The 15,615-nt window shown below is 41.4% G+C and overlaps 1 protein-coding gene across 7 annotated transcripts in view; it reads left to right on the top strand.

The window, feature by feature from the left end:
- SHROOM3 (shroom family member 3) overlaps positions 1 to 15,615 on the top strand; it is a 283,531-nt gene that overhangs the window by 161,347 nt on the left and 106,569 nt on the right. Inside the window, exon 2 of one of the 7 annotated variants that reach the window (XM_059667987.1) lies at positions 5,084 to 5,248. The exons of 5 other annotated variants lie outside the window; for them this stretch is intronic. Coding sequence is in view for 1 of the 2 variants with exons in the window: in XM_059667943.1 (XP_059523926.1) it covers positions 6,778 to 6,857 (80 nt within the window). In the remaining variant the exon portion in view is untranslated. Of the gene's footprint in view, positions 1 to 5,083; positions 5,249 to 6,762; positions 6,858 to 15,615 lie in introns of those variants that run through there. One more of the 7 variants, XM_059667943.1, reaches the window with a different exon arrangement.

The raw sequence follows: 15,615 nt of genomic DNA, 5'->3' as shown, positions 1-15,615 counted from the left end.
GAGACAAGTGCAGACAGTTTATTCCCAGGTGTGGTTTCTGTCACCATTTTAGCTAGAGATTTAGAAATAAGGTAGGACTATAACTAGTATTGCTAGAAAGACTCCTAATCCCAGGTTATAGAATGGTGGATTAAAACTAATACACATTTCTAGGAAATTTTATCTACTGTCTACTTAGGGGCATTAAACTTCTGTGGAGTCCCACTGATGGTTATACATGCTGCTCCCCATCATCTTTGGCACCAGCTTCTTGGACCATTTCCTGCAGCAATACTCAAGGAGAACAAAAGGCAAAACTAGCAAAAACCAGCATTTGTGGGAACATCAGTGTGCTGGTTAGAGGCGATTGCTCTTGAATCCTTACCTCAGGTGATAGAGGCTATCCTAATCCCTTTTTCTATAAGGTCACATGGCCTTCTCTACAATCCAGGTAATTTATAATTAAAATCTTGCAACACAGTGTACACTTGAGATGGGAAATGCTTGTATTTCAGCAAATTTTTAAATGTTATTTCTCTTTTCCTTCTCACCAAATACCAAAAACCATGCTTACATGGCAGTTTGGGATTGAAATTTAGACAGCCTTCGCGCTCCAGGCTCCTGCCATTTAACCAATCGCCTTTATCTTGAGGCACATAGCAAGGAGAATCCAGAAAGGAGAAGTAGGTGATAGCGATAAAACCAGTGTTGGTACAAAATTGCATAATCAAGCTAGGAATGAAAAACTTATCCTGAGAACCGTGTCTTAATTTTTTAAAATCTATATACCAGTAGCCCTGCACGTAGACAGTGCTAGTCCTATGCATCACTCAGCGTTCTCCCTCCAACACCCATTTCACCCTGTTGATAAACTGCCCCTCAAAATCAAATCCGATGCCATGCATATACATTTTCCTATTGGGAAGCTCTTTGGTATTTTTCTCCCTGGCCGGTTGCTTTTATTATCTTTACCTTTTGTGACAGCACGGATGGACCTGGAGAGTATTATGCTAAGTGAAATAAGCCAGTCAGAGAAAGACAAACACCATATGATTTCACTTATATGTGGAATCTAATGAACAAAATAAACTAGCAAAATAGAAACAGACTCATAGATACAGAGAACAGACTGACAGCTGTCGGAGGGGAGAGGGGTTGGGGAGCAGAGAGAAAAAGGTGAAGGGATTAAGAAAAAAACAACAACAACAGACACAGACAACAGTATGGTGATTGCTAAAGGGAAAGGGGGGGGGGAGAGGTAGAGGAGGGCAAAGGAGGGACAAATGGGGACAGAAAGACAATTTGGGTGGTGAGCACATGATGCAGTGTGCAGATGATGTGTTATACAATTGTAACTAGAAACCTGTATGGTTTTATTAACCAATGTCACCCCAATAAATTCAATTTAAAAATAAAGAAGGAGGGGGGAAAATCCTGACTCTTAATTTTTGGGTGTGGTCTAAGTGAAAATAAGGGCATTTCCTAACGAGTGATAAGCCCGTAGGCGGAATCCTTATCCTATAAGTTAGAAAAGCCTCGCAGTCATTGGTGCCCAGGAAGTGCCCTAGACTGCAATTGTTTTTGTTGTTCTGATCTGAAAATGACAACATAGAACACAGCCAAGGGCACGCACCATTTTATTATGGGTGATGCAGCTTTAATTGGTATGTAAGAGGGCATGCCTGTGGAATTAGTCCTTGGAATAGTGGCCAATCAGATCACTTTCAACATTTCTCAATGTTTAGTTTCATCTTATAATTAAGTAACAACGATCATTTCCTGACAGCTAATAACTGGCTAGAGGAGTTAGAAGCCTCATTAGGTTGATAATTTATCAAATTTTAAGCTCTTCATCTGCAAAGTTGCAAAAAGAGGAGCCATCCTCAAACTCCAAAATGATTAAAGACAATCTCCAACCATATTTTGTATGTGTGAGTGTTAAGTTATTTTTTAAAGGCTGACATTTTTATTTTCCAAGTTTTTAAAAAGTAAACTGTGTATTATATAATCAGGACAGGTGTTCATGTGACTTTTATAGAAGTGTATTGAACTATGTTGACACATATACATGCAAACGCTAGAACAAAAAATAGAATGGACAGGCCATGATTCCTTTAATACTCTTGTTATGACAATTCCACACCCTTTCCTGAGAACAGCTTCACTAGCATTCTTATAGTCACTTCACAAACACTGAGCACCGACTATGTGCGAGGCACTATTCTGAATGTTGAGGATGCAGCAGGGAGAGGGGGTTGTTGTGGGAGAGACCAAAACCTCTGTCCCTACTGAGCTGATATTCTAATAATAATTCCTGTCTTCATGATTACCTGTCAGGAGGCCTGAAAGACTACAGATTAAATGTCTTCAAAGTTATCTAGGTAAAGGTAGAAGAGCGTCTTCACTGGACCATCTCGGCCAACCTACCTCCGACTGTGTATCTTCACAGCAATATGGTCATTGTGTAGTCACCCCAGCTTTTGCTGACTCAAGGACCACTCACTAACTAATCACCCGTATTTCTGAGATTACAACCTTCCCTTTAAGAAGGAAAAGTACTCTCTCTTCTCCAGGGGGACCTGCTGCTTCCCTCTTCTGTGTGGGACCTGACATGAGCTGGTCACAAAGGAAATGGTGGCATCTAATTCCTTGATGAAACCATTTCTACAGCTTGATGCAGGGACAGTCAGGCCTGGAATCCTGGAACTCTAACACAAGACTTCCATCCTGCCTAGACCAGGTATAAAAGACCTCTGGAGAAATGGAACAATCTTTCTAAAGTACCTACCCACCCTTAGACTGTCATCAGAGTTATTGCTGGCCATCCTTCAACAATCTTTCCCCTCCGTATACTCCTGATTTTTTTTTTTGATTTTTTTTTTGGAGCAGAGTAAACTTAAGTGCTCAAAGGAATGATGGCTCCTCCATCACAGGAGCAACTGAAGACATGGGGTCCTCTGGATCTTCAGGTTGTCAAAAATGCAAAGTAGAACCTCAGGGAGGCTTCTGGCATTTGGTTTGAACTATCAGATCAATCCTGAGTCTCAACATCAGTGAGACTCAGCCCACCAATGTCCTGTGTAGAATCTGTGGGCATTGGCCCTGATGCCTGGCATGAAAGTTCTTCTGGTATCCCAACCTATTCTGTTGGTTATACACTCTGCACAACTAAGAATTGGGACTACCCACTTCTCATGCTGCTAAATCCATTTCTTCAAGATGATGTCTTGGAACTCTTCTTGCCCTGAGTATATTTCATAAGTGAGCCGACTGTGTAATTGATGTCCCCTTTATTTTATTAGAAGCTTGTTTTCTTCTGTAGACATTCTGAAACTTCAAGATGCTCTTCATTACTTTGTTCTAAGTGCCATGTGATAAATATTTGAAGGAACATCCAGCTATCTTAAAATAACTTGACAGTCTTCACAGTACAAAAACATAAACACATGCCTACCCATTTAAAATGTACCCCAACCATTAAGAACCCAAGGGGAACAAGTTGGTAATTATTTAATGGACATCCTGTGTAGCTACTTTCATATAAAATATAGGTAGGGACTCAGAGCAGGCTTTTTCTTCATCCCTGAAGTCACTACTAATTTTAAGTCAGTTTTCCCAATGTGCCTAGCAATCTTATTTGCCTATAATTTCTCAAGAGTAATAGTCTTTTAATTCATTCCTGGATGGGAGAAAAGATAGTTCTATAATATACACTTTTATTTAACGAGGAGTTTTCAAAAAAGGGAAAACATCACAGTGCTGAGTTGGCATACTATGTCATGGAAAGATAGGCCTGGAGGGGTTGAACCAAAATACTTGCAGAATCAATACGCAAAGCCTGTCTGTTTTGCATTGGTTTTTGTATGTTTGATGAAAAGAATAAAGATTGAGGACTTGGCCTCACCCTGGTGATGTAATCGGGAATGGAACCTTGGTAGCAAAAACTGAGGGCAACAGAAGAACCATTATATATAGAAGGAAGGGCTTCTTTTTCTTGTGTGAAATTCAGTGTTTCCTTTCTCCTCTAAGCCTCTATGGATGGGATATTATTTTGAGGAGAAGGATATACTCAGGTGTATAGAAGCTTTAGAAGCTGATGGCAGCCTCACAGTCACTGGCTCCTCTGGGCAATGAGAGTCTTGCTGAAGGAGAAACAAACTAGGAAAGAAAGTTCTATCCTGAATGACAAATCTATGTGTTCGAAGAATGAGCCCAAGATGTAGAAGTTGTGGGATTGTCCTCAGTGAGAGGAAAGACAAAAATCTTTTCAATTGCTTGCTTTGGGGAAACACCCTCATCACTAGGTCTAGGATCATGAGTCAAAACGAAGGACTGGAGCCTGGCTGAGTCCAGGTGTGTTGGGCCTTGAAAGGGAGTATGCCAGGTTCTGGGTTGGCACCTCGTCTATAATGCCTTTCCCCTCCCAGGTCTCCAGGTCAGGTCTGGCAGGATTTAATGACTGAATCTCTGCAATGAATGGCATCCGGATAGCTCAGGGAAACTAGGCAGCACCACCGAACCCACACTGGGATTAGAATGTGGGTGGAGTGACTGGGAGCTGGACATCTAAGAGGCTGTCATCTTGCAGAGGTCAAAGAAAGCTTTTGCCAAGCCTGTTAGGTGAGTCAACAGGAGACTGAAAGCACTACTTTTGTCCATTCTAATTTTTTTTTAATAGCACTGAATATACCGAAACTTCAGAAATGAATTGTCTGATATGACATGTGTATATTTACTCCTAAAAAGAGATGGTAGATGTTTGGTTGATTGGTTGTTAGTGTTTTCCACACATGAGTTGCCTTTATATTCTGGGAATAAATGTTGAATTAAACAAATAAATAATGTACTTCACCAAAATCTTCTTTCAAAGGACCTAGTTAAAGGTAAATTACCTAGCATGCAATGGGACAAGGTCAAGTGGATTCAACACTTTAAATAGCATGAGTCATCCATGAAGACCCTCCTTTCTCATTTTCTTCCGAGTCTTCATCTGCAAAGCTTTAAAATTACCTTCAGGAATAAGGCCACATAGCTGATTTTTTAAAAAATAGCAAATTAAAAAGGACAAATGAAGTGATCCCTTCTATCTGTGCTTCCCCTGCAGTCTGACCCTAGGGAATCAGTTCTCCATGGATCAGATCATGAAAGGTGGTGTGTCGCCCTAGCTGGTTTTGCTCAGTGGATAGAGCATCCGCCTGCACACTAAAGGGTCCTGGATTCAGTTCTGGTCAAGAGCATGTACCACGTCTGCAGGCTCGATCCCCAGCGGGTGAGGAGGCAACCAATTGATGTGTCTCTCTTACATTGATGTTCCTCTCTCTTTGTCCCTCCCCCTCCCTTCCACTCTCACTAAAAATCAATGGAAAAAATATCCTTGGGTGAGGATGAACAATAACAACAACAACAACAACACACACACACACACACACACACACACACACACACACACACACACAGAAAAGGGGTGTATTTACTACTCTGAAGACTCTAAAGCTTTTGCCAGCCCTTAAAGTGATCTAACCTCATAGGGAGAAGGGTATTAGGTTATAAATGACACAGACCAACTCAGAACTCCCATGGACCTATAAACCTTCTCTGTAGAAACTGGAGTGATCTTGGGGAAGGGAGAGGGAAGAGAGAGAATTATCATCCCACACACGTATTTGTAAGGCAATACCTTTGAAGTAGCCAAAATCCAGATCTTTGAGGGGGTCTCAGAAACTACCATAACTTGGGTCCCAAATTATGGCAACCCTAAGAAGGCAGCCGGCTCTAGCTATAGGAAGACACTTTTTAAATCAAATATATTGGGGTAACATTGGTTAATAACATATAAATTAGAATTCAATATTATAATACTAAATTTGTATATTTTATTATGTGTTTACCACCCAAAGTCTAAACTTCCATCACCATATCCATGACCCCTCTTGGTCCTCCAACCACCCCTTCTCCATTCTGTTGTCTGTTTTTGTTTGTTTTGTTAGTTACTTTTTGTTTTATAGCCCACGAGTGAAATCACATGGTTGTTGTCCTTTACTGTCCGACTTATTTCACTTAGCATAATACTCTCAAGAGCAATCCAGGTTGTTGTAAATGGAAAAATTTTATCTTTTTAAGGCTAAGTAGTATTCCATTGTGTGCAGACATCACAACATTTTCTCCAACCATCCATCAAAGGACACTTACGTTGTTTCCCTGTGTAAGCTACTACAAATAATGCTTAGTGAACATTGAGGTACATATATTTTTACAAATAAGTGTTTTCAAATTTTTCAGGTAGATAGCGAGAAGAGGGATTGCTGGGTCATATGGTAGCTCTAGTCTTAATTTTCTGAGGACCATCCATACTGTTTTCCTTAGTGACTGCACCAATTCACATTCACACCAACTCCAACACCTGTCACTGTTCTCTGAGTACCCAACAAATCTCTGTGTGACTAACTCCATGGTCCCTACGCTTGAGGGATGTATGTTTTTCTGAGGAGCCCCTGGTATCACAAGGCGCCCCCCCCAAAATGAATGCTTCTCTGAGGAGTGCTTGGGGGCTCCTATTTGTTTTCTGCCTCTTGGCCTTTTCGCCATGTCCAGCTCCCTTCCCTTTCATGCCTACAGCAGAGCCTATTACTGCAAATTGGTGATGAGGCAAGGTGGCTGGGAGGTGCCCCTGCATAGGGGAGTTCTGTTGTTTTTATAATCAGTGCCAGCCCTGAGTGGATGGTGAGTAAGAGCCTCTTCCACTTCCCTCTGGGCTGTCCTCCTCTCTCACACCAGTCTTGCTGCTGGCCTGGCTTGGAGATGGTGCTAAGCAAGAGCGGCTGCCTGGCTCTGATTCTCCCCAGGCTTGGGACTCAAAGCTGGAGAAGGCAACAAAGTCTGTAAGTGGGGGCGGCGTTGGCCTGTGCTTCCCACTAGCCGGTATTCCTGCAGGAGGGCTTCTGGGGAGAAGTGGCAGATGTGCGGGCAGTAACGTGGTGTTCATTACTTTTACTGCCTCCATTAGGTAGGTTGAAAGTGCTTGTTGAGTGCATCTTCTGGCAACCTCGAGGCTGATTCTGAGGTTAGACAGCATTTTCTCTAAGAGAATCTTATTTCTGGCAAGTTTCTTTGTTTTTAAATATACACAATATCTGTTTGCTCATTCTTATGTTTGAAAATTACAACGTAAATTCAATTACAGTTATCCATACTTTACTGGGCATTGGTTTGCCATTTTCTATTCTGCTTATGAGAGTAGGGTTTGGTTTGGGTTTTAGCTGCCGTTTTGTGTACGTTACTAACATATTTGTCAGCTTAAAGATTATTACAAACAGATATAAAGGGGAATTTTCTTATAGAGAAACCTCCACAAAGAATTTGTTTTGTACACTCAGTAGGGGAAAAGAGCAATTCATTGGTGTGTGTGTATGGGGGAGGGAGGACGGGTGGAGGGAATGTTCTCTTTTGCCGGAGGGGGGGGCGGGGGGGAAGGGTTACAGGAGAGGGTAGCTATAATCTGCAAAGTTTCTGCATCCTTAAGCATAAAGATTGGTTTCTCCTTTTATAACATGATTTCTCTTCAAACTTGTAGTTTAATTGACTCCAGCTTTGAGTGACACTTTAAAAATGCTCTCCTGCTTCAGAAGGGCTTCTCCAAACCAGGTGTTCTTCTTGCTCACCTGCGGGCCGTGTTTGATTAGCAGCCAGCTACAACCGGGTGTTCTTACTTGTGCCAAATCCAGTCTATATATGGGAGTCTGTGTCTGAGAAGACGAGTCATGCTCATTGTTCAGTCCTCTTCCTTGGAAGTCATGTGCCAAAATCACAGAAGCAGAAAAGCCAGAAACAGTATGAGGCTTGGTATTGATGGGCCATAAAATCAGAGTTTCACCTCATCATATTGCTTTGTTCTTGGATACATCATCCTTTCCAGCTATGAGCTCACCAACCCTTGCTGTATCTCTGGGCCAGTTGGCATCATTGCCATTCTACAGATGGAGAATGGGAGATGCAGTCAGGAAGGCCAGATTGCCCCCAAACCAGGTGATCTAGCTCAAACTGGGAGCCAGCTCCCTTGACTTCCCTCCAACCCCTTGCTGTCTAACAATGCAGCTTAGAAGAAAGAGCTAGAGGCTAAGTGGAAACCGCCAGTGTTGCCTGAAAGCAATCTGTATTTGAATCGTTATGCATCCAGGAGAGACCAAACACTGGGTCGGACAGTGGACACATAAATGTAGACTGGCAGAAGACAGAAGCGGAAAAGGTTGAAAATGAGAAAATTGGGATCTAAGTCCAAAAATAGGAACTATGCTGTAATATTCTTTTTATGCCTCTGTAAACTATGGGCTGAAATATGCTAGATTATATCTGTCATATGGAAAGTGCAGGGTGTCCTCCAGTAGGGAATAATCATCCAGGTAAAGCTAGTGCACAAACTTGAATCATTAATGCAGCAAATATTTATTATCTCCCAGGAGCCAGGTCCTGTAATATTCATCTTTGAAGCCTTCCTGCCTATCACAGGGTGGGTAAAGAAGGTGGCTGAATGGATGGGTGGAACGGTGGATACACGTTGTCCACGAAATTTCATGTGAAGGGAGTCCCTGTCTTCTCTCTGCTCTTCCTCCCTTGGGAAAGTTCCTATAATCCTAGACCACTCCTGCCTCACCTCACCTCTCCCAAACCACCCACTCACAGGAAGGAGACTTTCCTTAATGAAGGCAAGTAAACACAGGCCTGGGTGCCCATAGGGAGGAAGCCTTGATGTACTTTTACCCAGATTGAATCTGGGGATACCACGTCAGGAAGGAGGTCACACCCAAACCGACTCAGGAGAGGAACATTTGCATGCGGTCAGCGTCGCTGCAGCAAGCCCAGCACGGGTGTGTGATCTGTGTGATCTCCGGGGCAGGCAGGCAAAGCACGTTTGCCTCTGTGGCCTCCAGAGCTCCACTACCCTCCATCCACTGTCTCTTGAGCTTGCCTCCTAGGATCCCAGCTTCACATCAGACATATGCAGCCAGAATCTAGGAAAGGCACACCAGGCACCATTATTTATTGAATGCCCTCAATGCATTGGCCTCGAACCAAATGCAGAATTAGATTACTGTACCTGACCAGTTGGTTCACATTTTAAACAAATAACCAGGCAGATAGAGGCCAACTAAGTAGAAGAAATATACACCAGGGAGAGACTGGTGCTAGAGAGGGGAAACCAGTCAGAGCCTGTTATTTTAGGAGCTTAAGTAGGACAGGATCTTAAAATATTTCAGCTCCAGCTCCATGTTTTTGGTCAGCCAGAGGAAAGTCAGCCTTGGTTAAGTGAGGGAAAGGGAAGCCACACATTTCATGCCCTTAATGTTGATTTGTTTCTTTGTGGTTGTTTCTGTCTTTGGGCCACTGCTGGGCCTTGTATATACCTCTGACAAAGCATGTAGCCAGCCATGGCCAAGCAATTATTTGTTTACTTTCTGTTTCTTCTAATAGAACATGAGCTCAATGAGGGCACGGACTTTGTCTCTTCATCTCCAAAACCTGCTCAATAAATGCTTGTTGAATTTACATAGGATACCAGCCTCGGTGATTATAATTGAGTCTCAAATGAGAGCTTGGATGAGGATGTTGGATACATCTAGGAATTCAAAATAAAGTGACTGTGGATTTGAGTAGTCAGGCGGCTTTACTCACTGGGATCTTGAGATGATGGTATTAGAGAGAGGAGTGGGCAATCACCTGAGACAAAGACTCATAATTGGAGGGAAGGGGGAGGTGCTCAGAATTAGGAACAGTGAGCGGACCAGTGTGGCTGAAGCAGAGGACTCAAGTCTGAAATGCTGTGTCACATCTAAGAAAGGCAGGATGAGGCCAGTGTGTGAAAGGACAAATGAAAATGTTTGTAATTTAAACTTTGATGATGGGAAACCACTGAAGCCATTTAAGACAAGATGTAAGTGATAAAAGAAAAGCTCAAAAGAGCTGAATCCCACAAGCGCAGGCAAGATAGGTTGGAGCACAAGGTACCAGAAGCAAGGAGCCTGTGTGTAAAGGTATAGCAACAATCTGCGAGTTAAGTGATAAAAATTCTGGTCTTAGGAAGGTGGTAGTGGGAATGAATGTCAGGATTCTGGGGTTTTATGATAAATGTATCATTTGTATCCATAGTTTTCTCTAAGTGAAGATTAAAATAATGATGGCTAAACTTTTTATTTAGTGCTTAGTCACTATTCTAAGAGTGTTACAAAAAGTATCATAGTTCATCTTCGTTGCACCCCTTTGAAGTACTAATAGTAGGTCCCTTTGAAAGATAAATTAACTGAGGCACAGAGAGATTAAGAAACTTGCCCAAGGTCATACTGTTAGTAAGACATGGAGCCAGGAATCAAACCTGGATGTAATGCTGCACAGCTCAAAGTCTTAGCCACAAACACCCACATCACCAGGTTCATGGGAGGATTTATGGTGTGATGAAAGAGACTCTAAAATGTGATATGTGTTATCATTCCCAAAAGAGAACAGGGAAACATTTCCTGTTCAGCTTATCTATCATCGTTATGAACTAGAGGCCCGGTGCACGAGATTCATGCACTGGGGATGGGGGAGAGGGGGAAGGTCCCTCAGCCCGGCCTGCCCCCTCTCACAGTCTGGGACCCCTCAGGGGATGTCTGCCTGCCAGCTTAGGCCTGAGGGGGGATCGGGCCTAAGCAGGCAGGCAGACATCCCTCTCACAGTCCGGGCTCTTGAAGTCTGGGACCCCTTGTTTCTTACTGCCTGCCTGCAGCAGAGGCGGGAGAAACTCCTGCCACTGCCACTGCACTCACCAGCCATGAGCCCATTTTCTGGCTGAGTGGCACTCCCCCTGTGAGAGCGCACTGACCACCAGGGGGCAGCTCCTGTGTTGAGTGTTTGCCCCCTGGTGGTCAGTGCACATCATAGCAACCAGTCATTTCGCCGTTCGGTCAGTTTACATATTATGCTTTTATTATATAGGATACCCTACTCCAGTTTAAGGTGACCACTATACAGTAAAATTTAAAATCGATAAAGGGATAATATGCTATTTCTTTTAAACATTGATTTTCTTAATTTAAAAATTAATAATATTCATTTTATAATAATTTAAATATTACAGAAATAACAGCTATAGCCCTGACTGAGTACTTCAGTTGGTTAGAGTGTGGTCCTGATGCACTAAGGTTGCCAATTCCATCCCTAGTCAGGACACATACAAGAATCAGCCAATGAATGTATAACTAAATGGAATGACAGATCTCGATCTCTCTCTCTCTCTCTCTAATCAATTAAAAAAATATATAACAAATATATAGTGACTACCCATGCAATCTTAATTGCCCCCAAATCATTATCCATTGTTGGGTGGAAATTTTCTAACTCTTTTATGCATGCTGACATATTATCATAATTTATATTAACAATCCTTTTTCCCTAAGGTGATCATACTGTTTCATGACATGCTTTTTCACTGAGTATATTTTGGATACCTTTCCCTATCGGGACATACAGTTTTATTTCCTTTAAAGGCTGTATGGGATTCACTTTCACTTTCAGCATGACCCAGTCTGGATTCATGTTCTTTTCCAATCGGCAGAGCAACAGGTTTGACGTGACCTAGATTCTTACCTCAATGCCACTTTTGTTCCTTTTGTGTCTTGGACAGGACTCAAGGAGACACAAGCTCAAGTGGGATTCAGTTTTCTGTTTCTGTCAAAATAATAGAAGCCAGCATTTATCTGGTACTCACTATGAGCCAGCAACTATTCCTAGCCCCTTTATAGTTGAGAGATTGAGGCCTAGAGGGGTTAAATAACTTACTTGTTCAAATTCATACTGTTAGAAATTAGAAAGTCAGCACTTGAACCCTGGCTCTTTGACTCCAGAGCCTGTATATTTAGCACCGTACTATCTTTACCTCTTTTACCTAAACTGAATAATGTGGAGTGCTCTCCACGGCACCATGTTGAGGGCCACTGCAGAATACATGTTAGTCAATTAAGATGAGCTCTGCTGCTTCTCTTTACGTCACACTTCACAGATACCAGCCACCAAAAAAGCAGGACTTGTCTGAAGAAGCACCTTCCCTTCTGCTGTCTCTCTCCACGCCCTCCCCCAGGTCACTAGTTAGCCTAGAGTTTGACCCACCACCTCTCAACTGCCCCAGAGGATGCCTGCTAGGACTCAAACTTCATTTAGAATCTCTACTGCTGAAGGAGGCCATGGAGGGAGCATGGCCAAAAGTTCCGTGGGCGAAGTGGAGTTCTCCACATTCCAGGTGGGCAATACGATGGCTGCGAAGGGCTGTGTCTCTCCACTCAGGACAACCCACACAGAAATTTCCGAAGAGCCTATTTAAGTACATGAGTATAGATAAACAACCTAGTGGAGCATCCTTTAAAGACTTTGGCTTTTGTCTAAGTGAACTGGACTTGTTTTACATACAGTCTCTTCTAATGGAATAAAGTAACCCTTTTCTTAGCTTTGTGTTGGGAAAACCTATACCAAAGCATACAAGATAATCTTCTAGTCCTAGACCCTTCTAATCATTAATATTTGAATTATTTGTTTGTACCTAATTTTGTTGCTTCAAATCATTTCTCTCCAAGGTAGGCGTTTTCATAAAACTTCAAGGTAAGGAGAGAAATGAAAATTTTAGTTCTTGTCCTACATGTGCTCACACAGTCCCCTAAAATGGTCAACCAGCCCCATCAAGGAAAGTGAACTCCCTGATTCAAAAGCAGACTATTTTATGTCCTGAACTTTTTAAAATTATGGTAATGTTCTTCTTTCTATTAACTCTGTCATCTGCTTTCTCATAACTTCATCCTTTCATCTTCCTTGGACCAAACAGACAACACTGAATGATTTTCCCACTTCACTACCTTCTAACTTTCTGAGGACAGCGGGCATTGCTTGCCACACCTCTCCTTTCCGGATTAGTCTGTAACCCCTTCACCTGTTATTCCCATGTCTTAATCTAGAGTCCTGGGCTGTTAAGGTCCTTCTCCCTTGATTCTGTTCTAAATTGTCCATATCACTCTCAGAGGGGTGACATCTAACACAGAACACACCCAGTGCTTCAGGAAAGACTGAATGAGGGCAATCACTTACCTTTCTCTTGATGGTCTACTTCTATCAGATGTGCTAAACTTAGGATTTCACCCAGTTCTTCAAAAGAACGGGAAATGAACGGAGTTGATTCTGGAAAGTGTGTAAAGAAATAATATCGTCAAGCAATGCTGTAGGAAAAAGAAAACTATGGGCCTAGATTTTTCATTTAGTGTATTGTAGCATCTTTGGGAGATGCCATTTTTAATAATAATATTTACCCATGGTCTGTCTATGAGACAGAAATTGTGTGACAATAACAGTGCTTGACTTTTCACAAGTTCTAAGTGATAACTCCTGAGCTACCAGATATTGCGGTTTCTTTAAAATGTCTTAAAAATAAACCATGAGATATTGTAGAATATTTTCTTACGAGTGATTCTTTGAAGTGGATAATTAGCCCGGAAAGAGTACATGTGTGTGGTTTGTTTGGGGGTTTTTTGGTTTTTTTAGCAGCCTCCCTAGCCTCCCTCCTCCTTACTGCTGACTAGATGGAGTCACATTTCTGTGAATTCTTGTAGATTGTCTTGAAAGGTTTACTACTTCCCTCTTCCACTGAAGCAGTGAAGTACCCACTCCAGATCCAGATTAGTTTGTGTAACACTAGAAGAAAGTAAATTAATAAATAGAACAGGTTTCCCTCAAAAAAATTTCTTTGATTAAAAACTGTATCCATGTAGTGGAAGCTTTATATACACTTTAGACTTCTCTGGAGAAATTACTGCTAGAATAGGCAAAGCAATGTGTGATAGGGAGTATGTGAAGGTGGGAGACTACTTTAGAGTCCCTTGTGTCATTTCCTAAAAAAGCACGTGATTGCGAACCTGTATAGGGGAATAGCACCAAAAATTACGACATACAAAGAAACTACTGTCAAAAATAACACTGCCCCTCAACCATTAACTAAATTAAAAAAGGAGGACAAAAATCTTAAAGATGAATTTTAAATAAAGGCCAACTAATTATAGCAGAGAATGTGCTGGATAAGAGTGAGTACATGTAATTATATAGTAATTATGTTGAAAATATAATCACATGCCACCTAAACATTTGCTGTGGGATGAATCCATCCCCTTCTGATCCCAAAGACGTACACGGACTTTGTAAGACATGTGAGATGGTTTCCTCGTCTTAGCAGGGTGACCTCTTCCAGGCCAATTAACAGGTGCTGCTTTGAGGGTATTGGAACCCATGCTCAAAGGGATAAAAGGAAATTGAAACTTCTATTAAAAGGAGCTAATGATGCCTGGAGCAGTTGGGATTAAAAAAGAACAAAGTCATTTTTAAAAAGATCCCCAAATCAAAGCGCTGCTTCTCTCATCAAACACTAAGAGAAAGCAAAATGATTTTTAATGAAAAATCAGGCAATGGAATCAGCCTTTTCCTAGAACCTGGGACTTCACTCAAAACCAGTGAGAAGTCTGGAGCAAAGTCCTTTGAACTTTTTTGGGAAAATGTGTTACAGAAATTTGAGATTATGTCATAAAAGATAAGCTAGCTTTTCTCCCAAATTAGATAAAAACAATCCAGAAAGATACTGAAATCGTGTATATCTAGGACTGATTTATAATTAATTTCTCATTTGCTATAAAATTGTCCCTGAGTTAAAATCTAGCATTTTAAAAATTTGAGATACAGTTGACATATAGTATTGTACTAGTTTTAGGTGTACAAGAGTGACTTGATATATGTTTATGTCATGAAATGATAACCATAATAAGTTTAGTTAACATCCATCACCATACATACTCTTAAAATTTTTTATTGTGAATAGTTTTTTTAAGATGTACTCTTTAAACAACTTTCAAATATACTACACAGTGTTGTTAATTATAGTCACTATGCTGTGCATTACATCCCAGGATTTAGTTATCTTACAACTTTGGAAATTTGTACATTTTATCACCTTCACCCTCTTCCCCCACCATTCCTTCCCACCCTCAGTCTCTGGCAACCACCAATCTGTTATCTGAATCTATGAGCTCGATTTGGGATTTTTTTTTTAGATTCCAAATATAAGTAGGAACATGCAATATTTGTCTTTGTCTGGCTTTTTTTTTTCATTAGCATAATGTCCTCAGGTCCATCCATGTGTTCACAATGGCAGGATTGCCTTCTTTTTATGGCCAACTAGTATTCCAGTGTGTGTGTGTGTGTGTGTGTGTGTGTGTGTGTGTGTGTGTGATCTTCCTTACCCATTCATCTGTTGATAGACACAGGTTATTTCCATGTCTTGGCTATTGTAAATAATGCTGCAATGGACATGGGGGTGCAGATGTCTTTTCAAGATAATGATTTCATTTCCTTTGAATAAATACCCAGAGGTGGAATTGTTGGATCATGTTGTAGTTCTATTTTTAATTTTTTGAGGAACCTCCATACTGTTTTCCATAGTGACTGTGCCAATTTACAACCCCACTAACAGTGCACAACAGTTCCCTTTTCTTCACATCCTTGCCAACACTTGTTATTTCTTGTCTTTCTTATAACAGCCATTCTAACAGATGTGAGGTGATAGTCCAGTATTTCATTTGCATT

This window comes from Myotis daubentonii, chromosome 1 (assembly GCF_963259705.1).
Source record: "Myotis daubentonii chromosome 1, mMyoDau2.1, whole genome shotgun sequence".
NCBI lineage: Eukaryota > Metazoa > Chordata > Mammalia > Chiroptera > Vespertilionidae > Myotis > Myotis daubentonii.
This window is presented reverse-complemented; position numbering and strand designations above follow the sequence as displayed.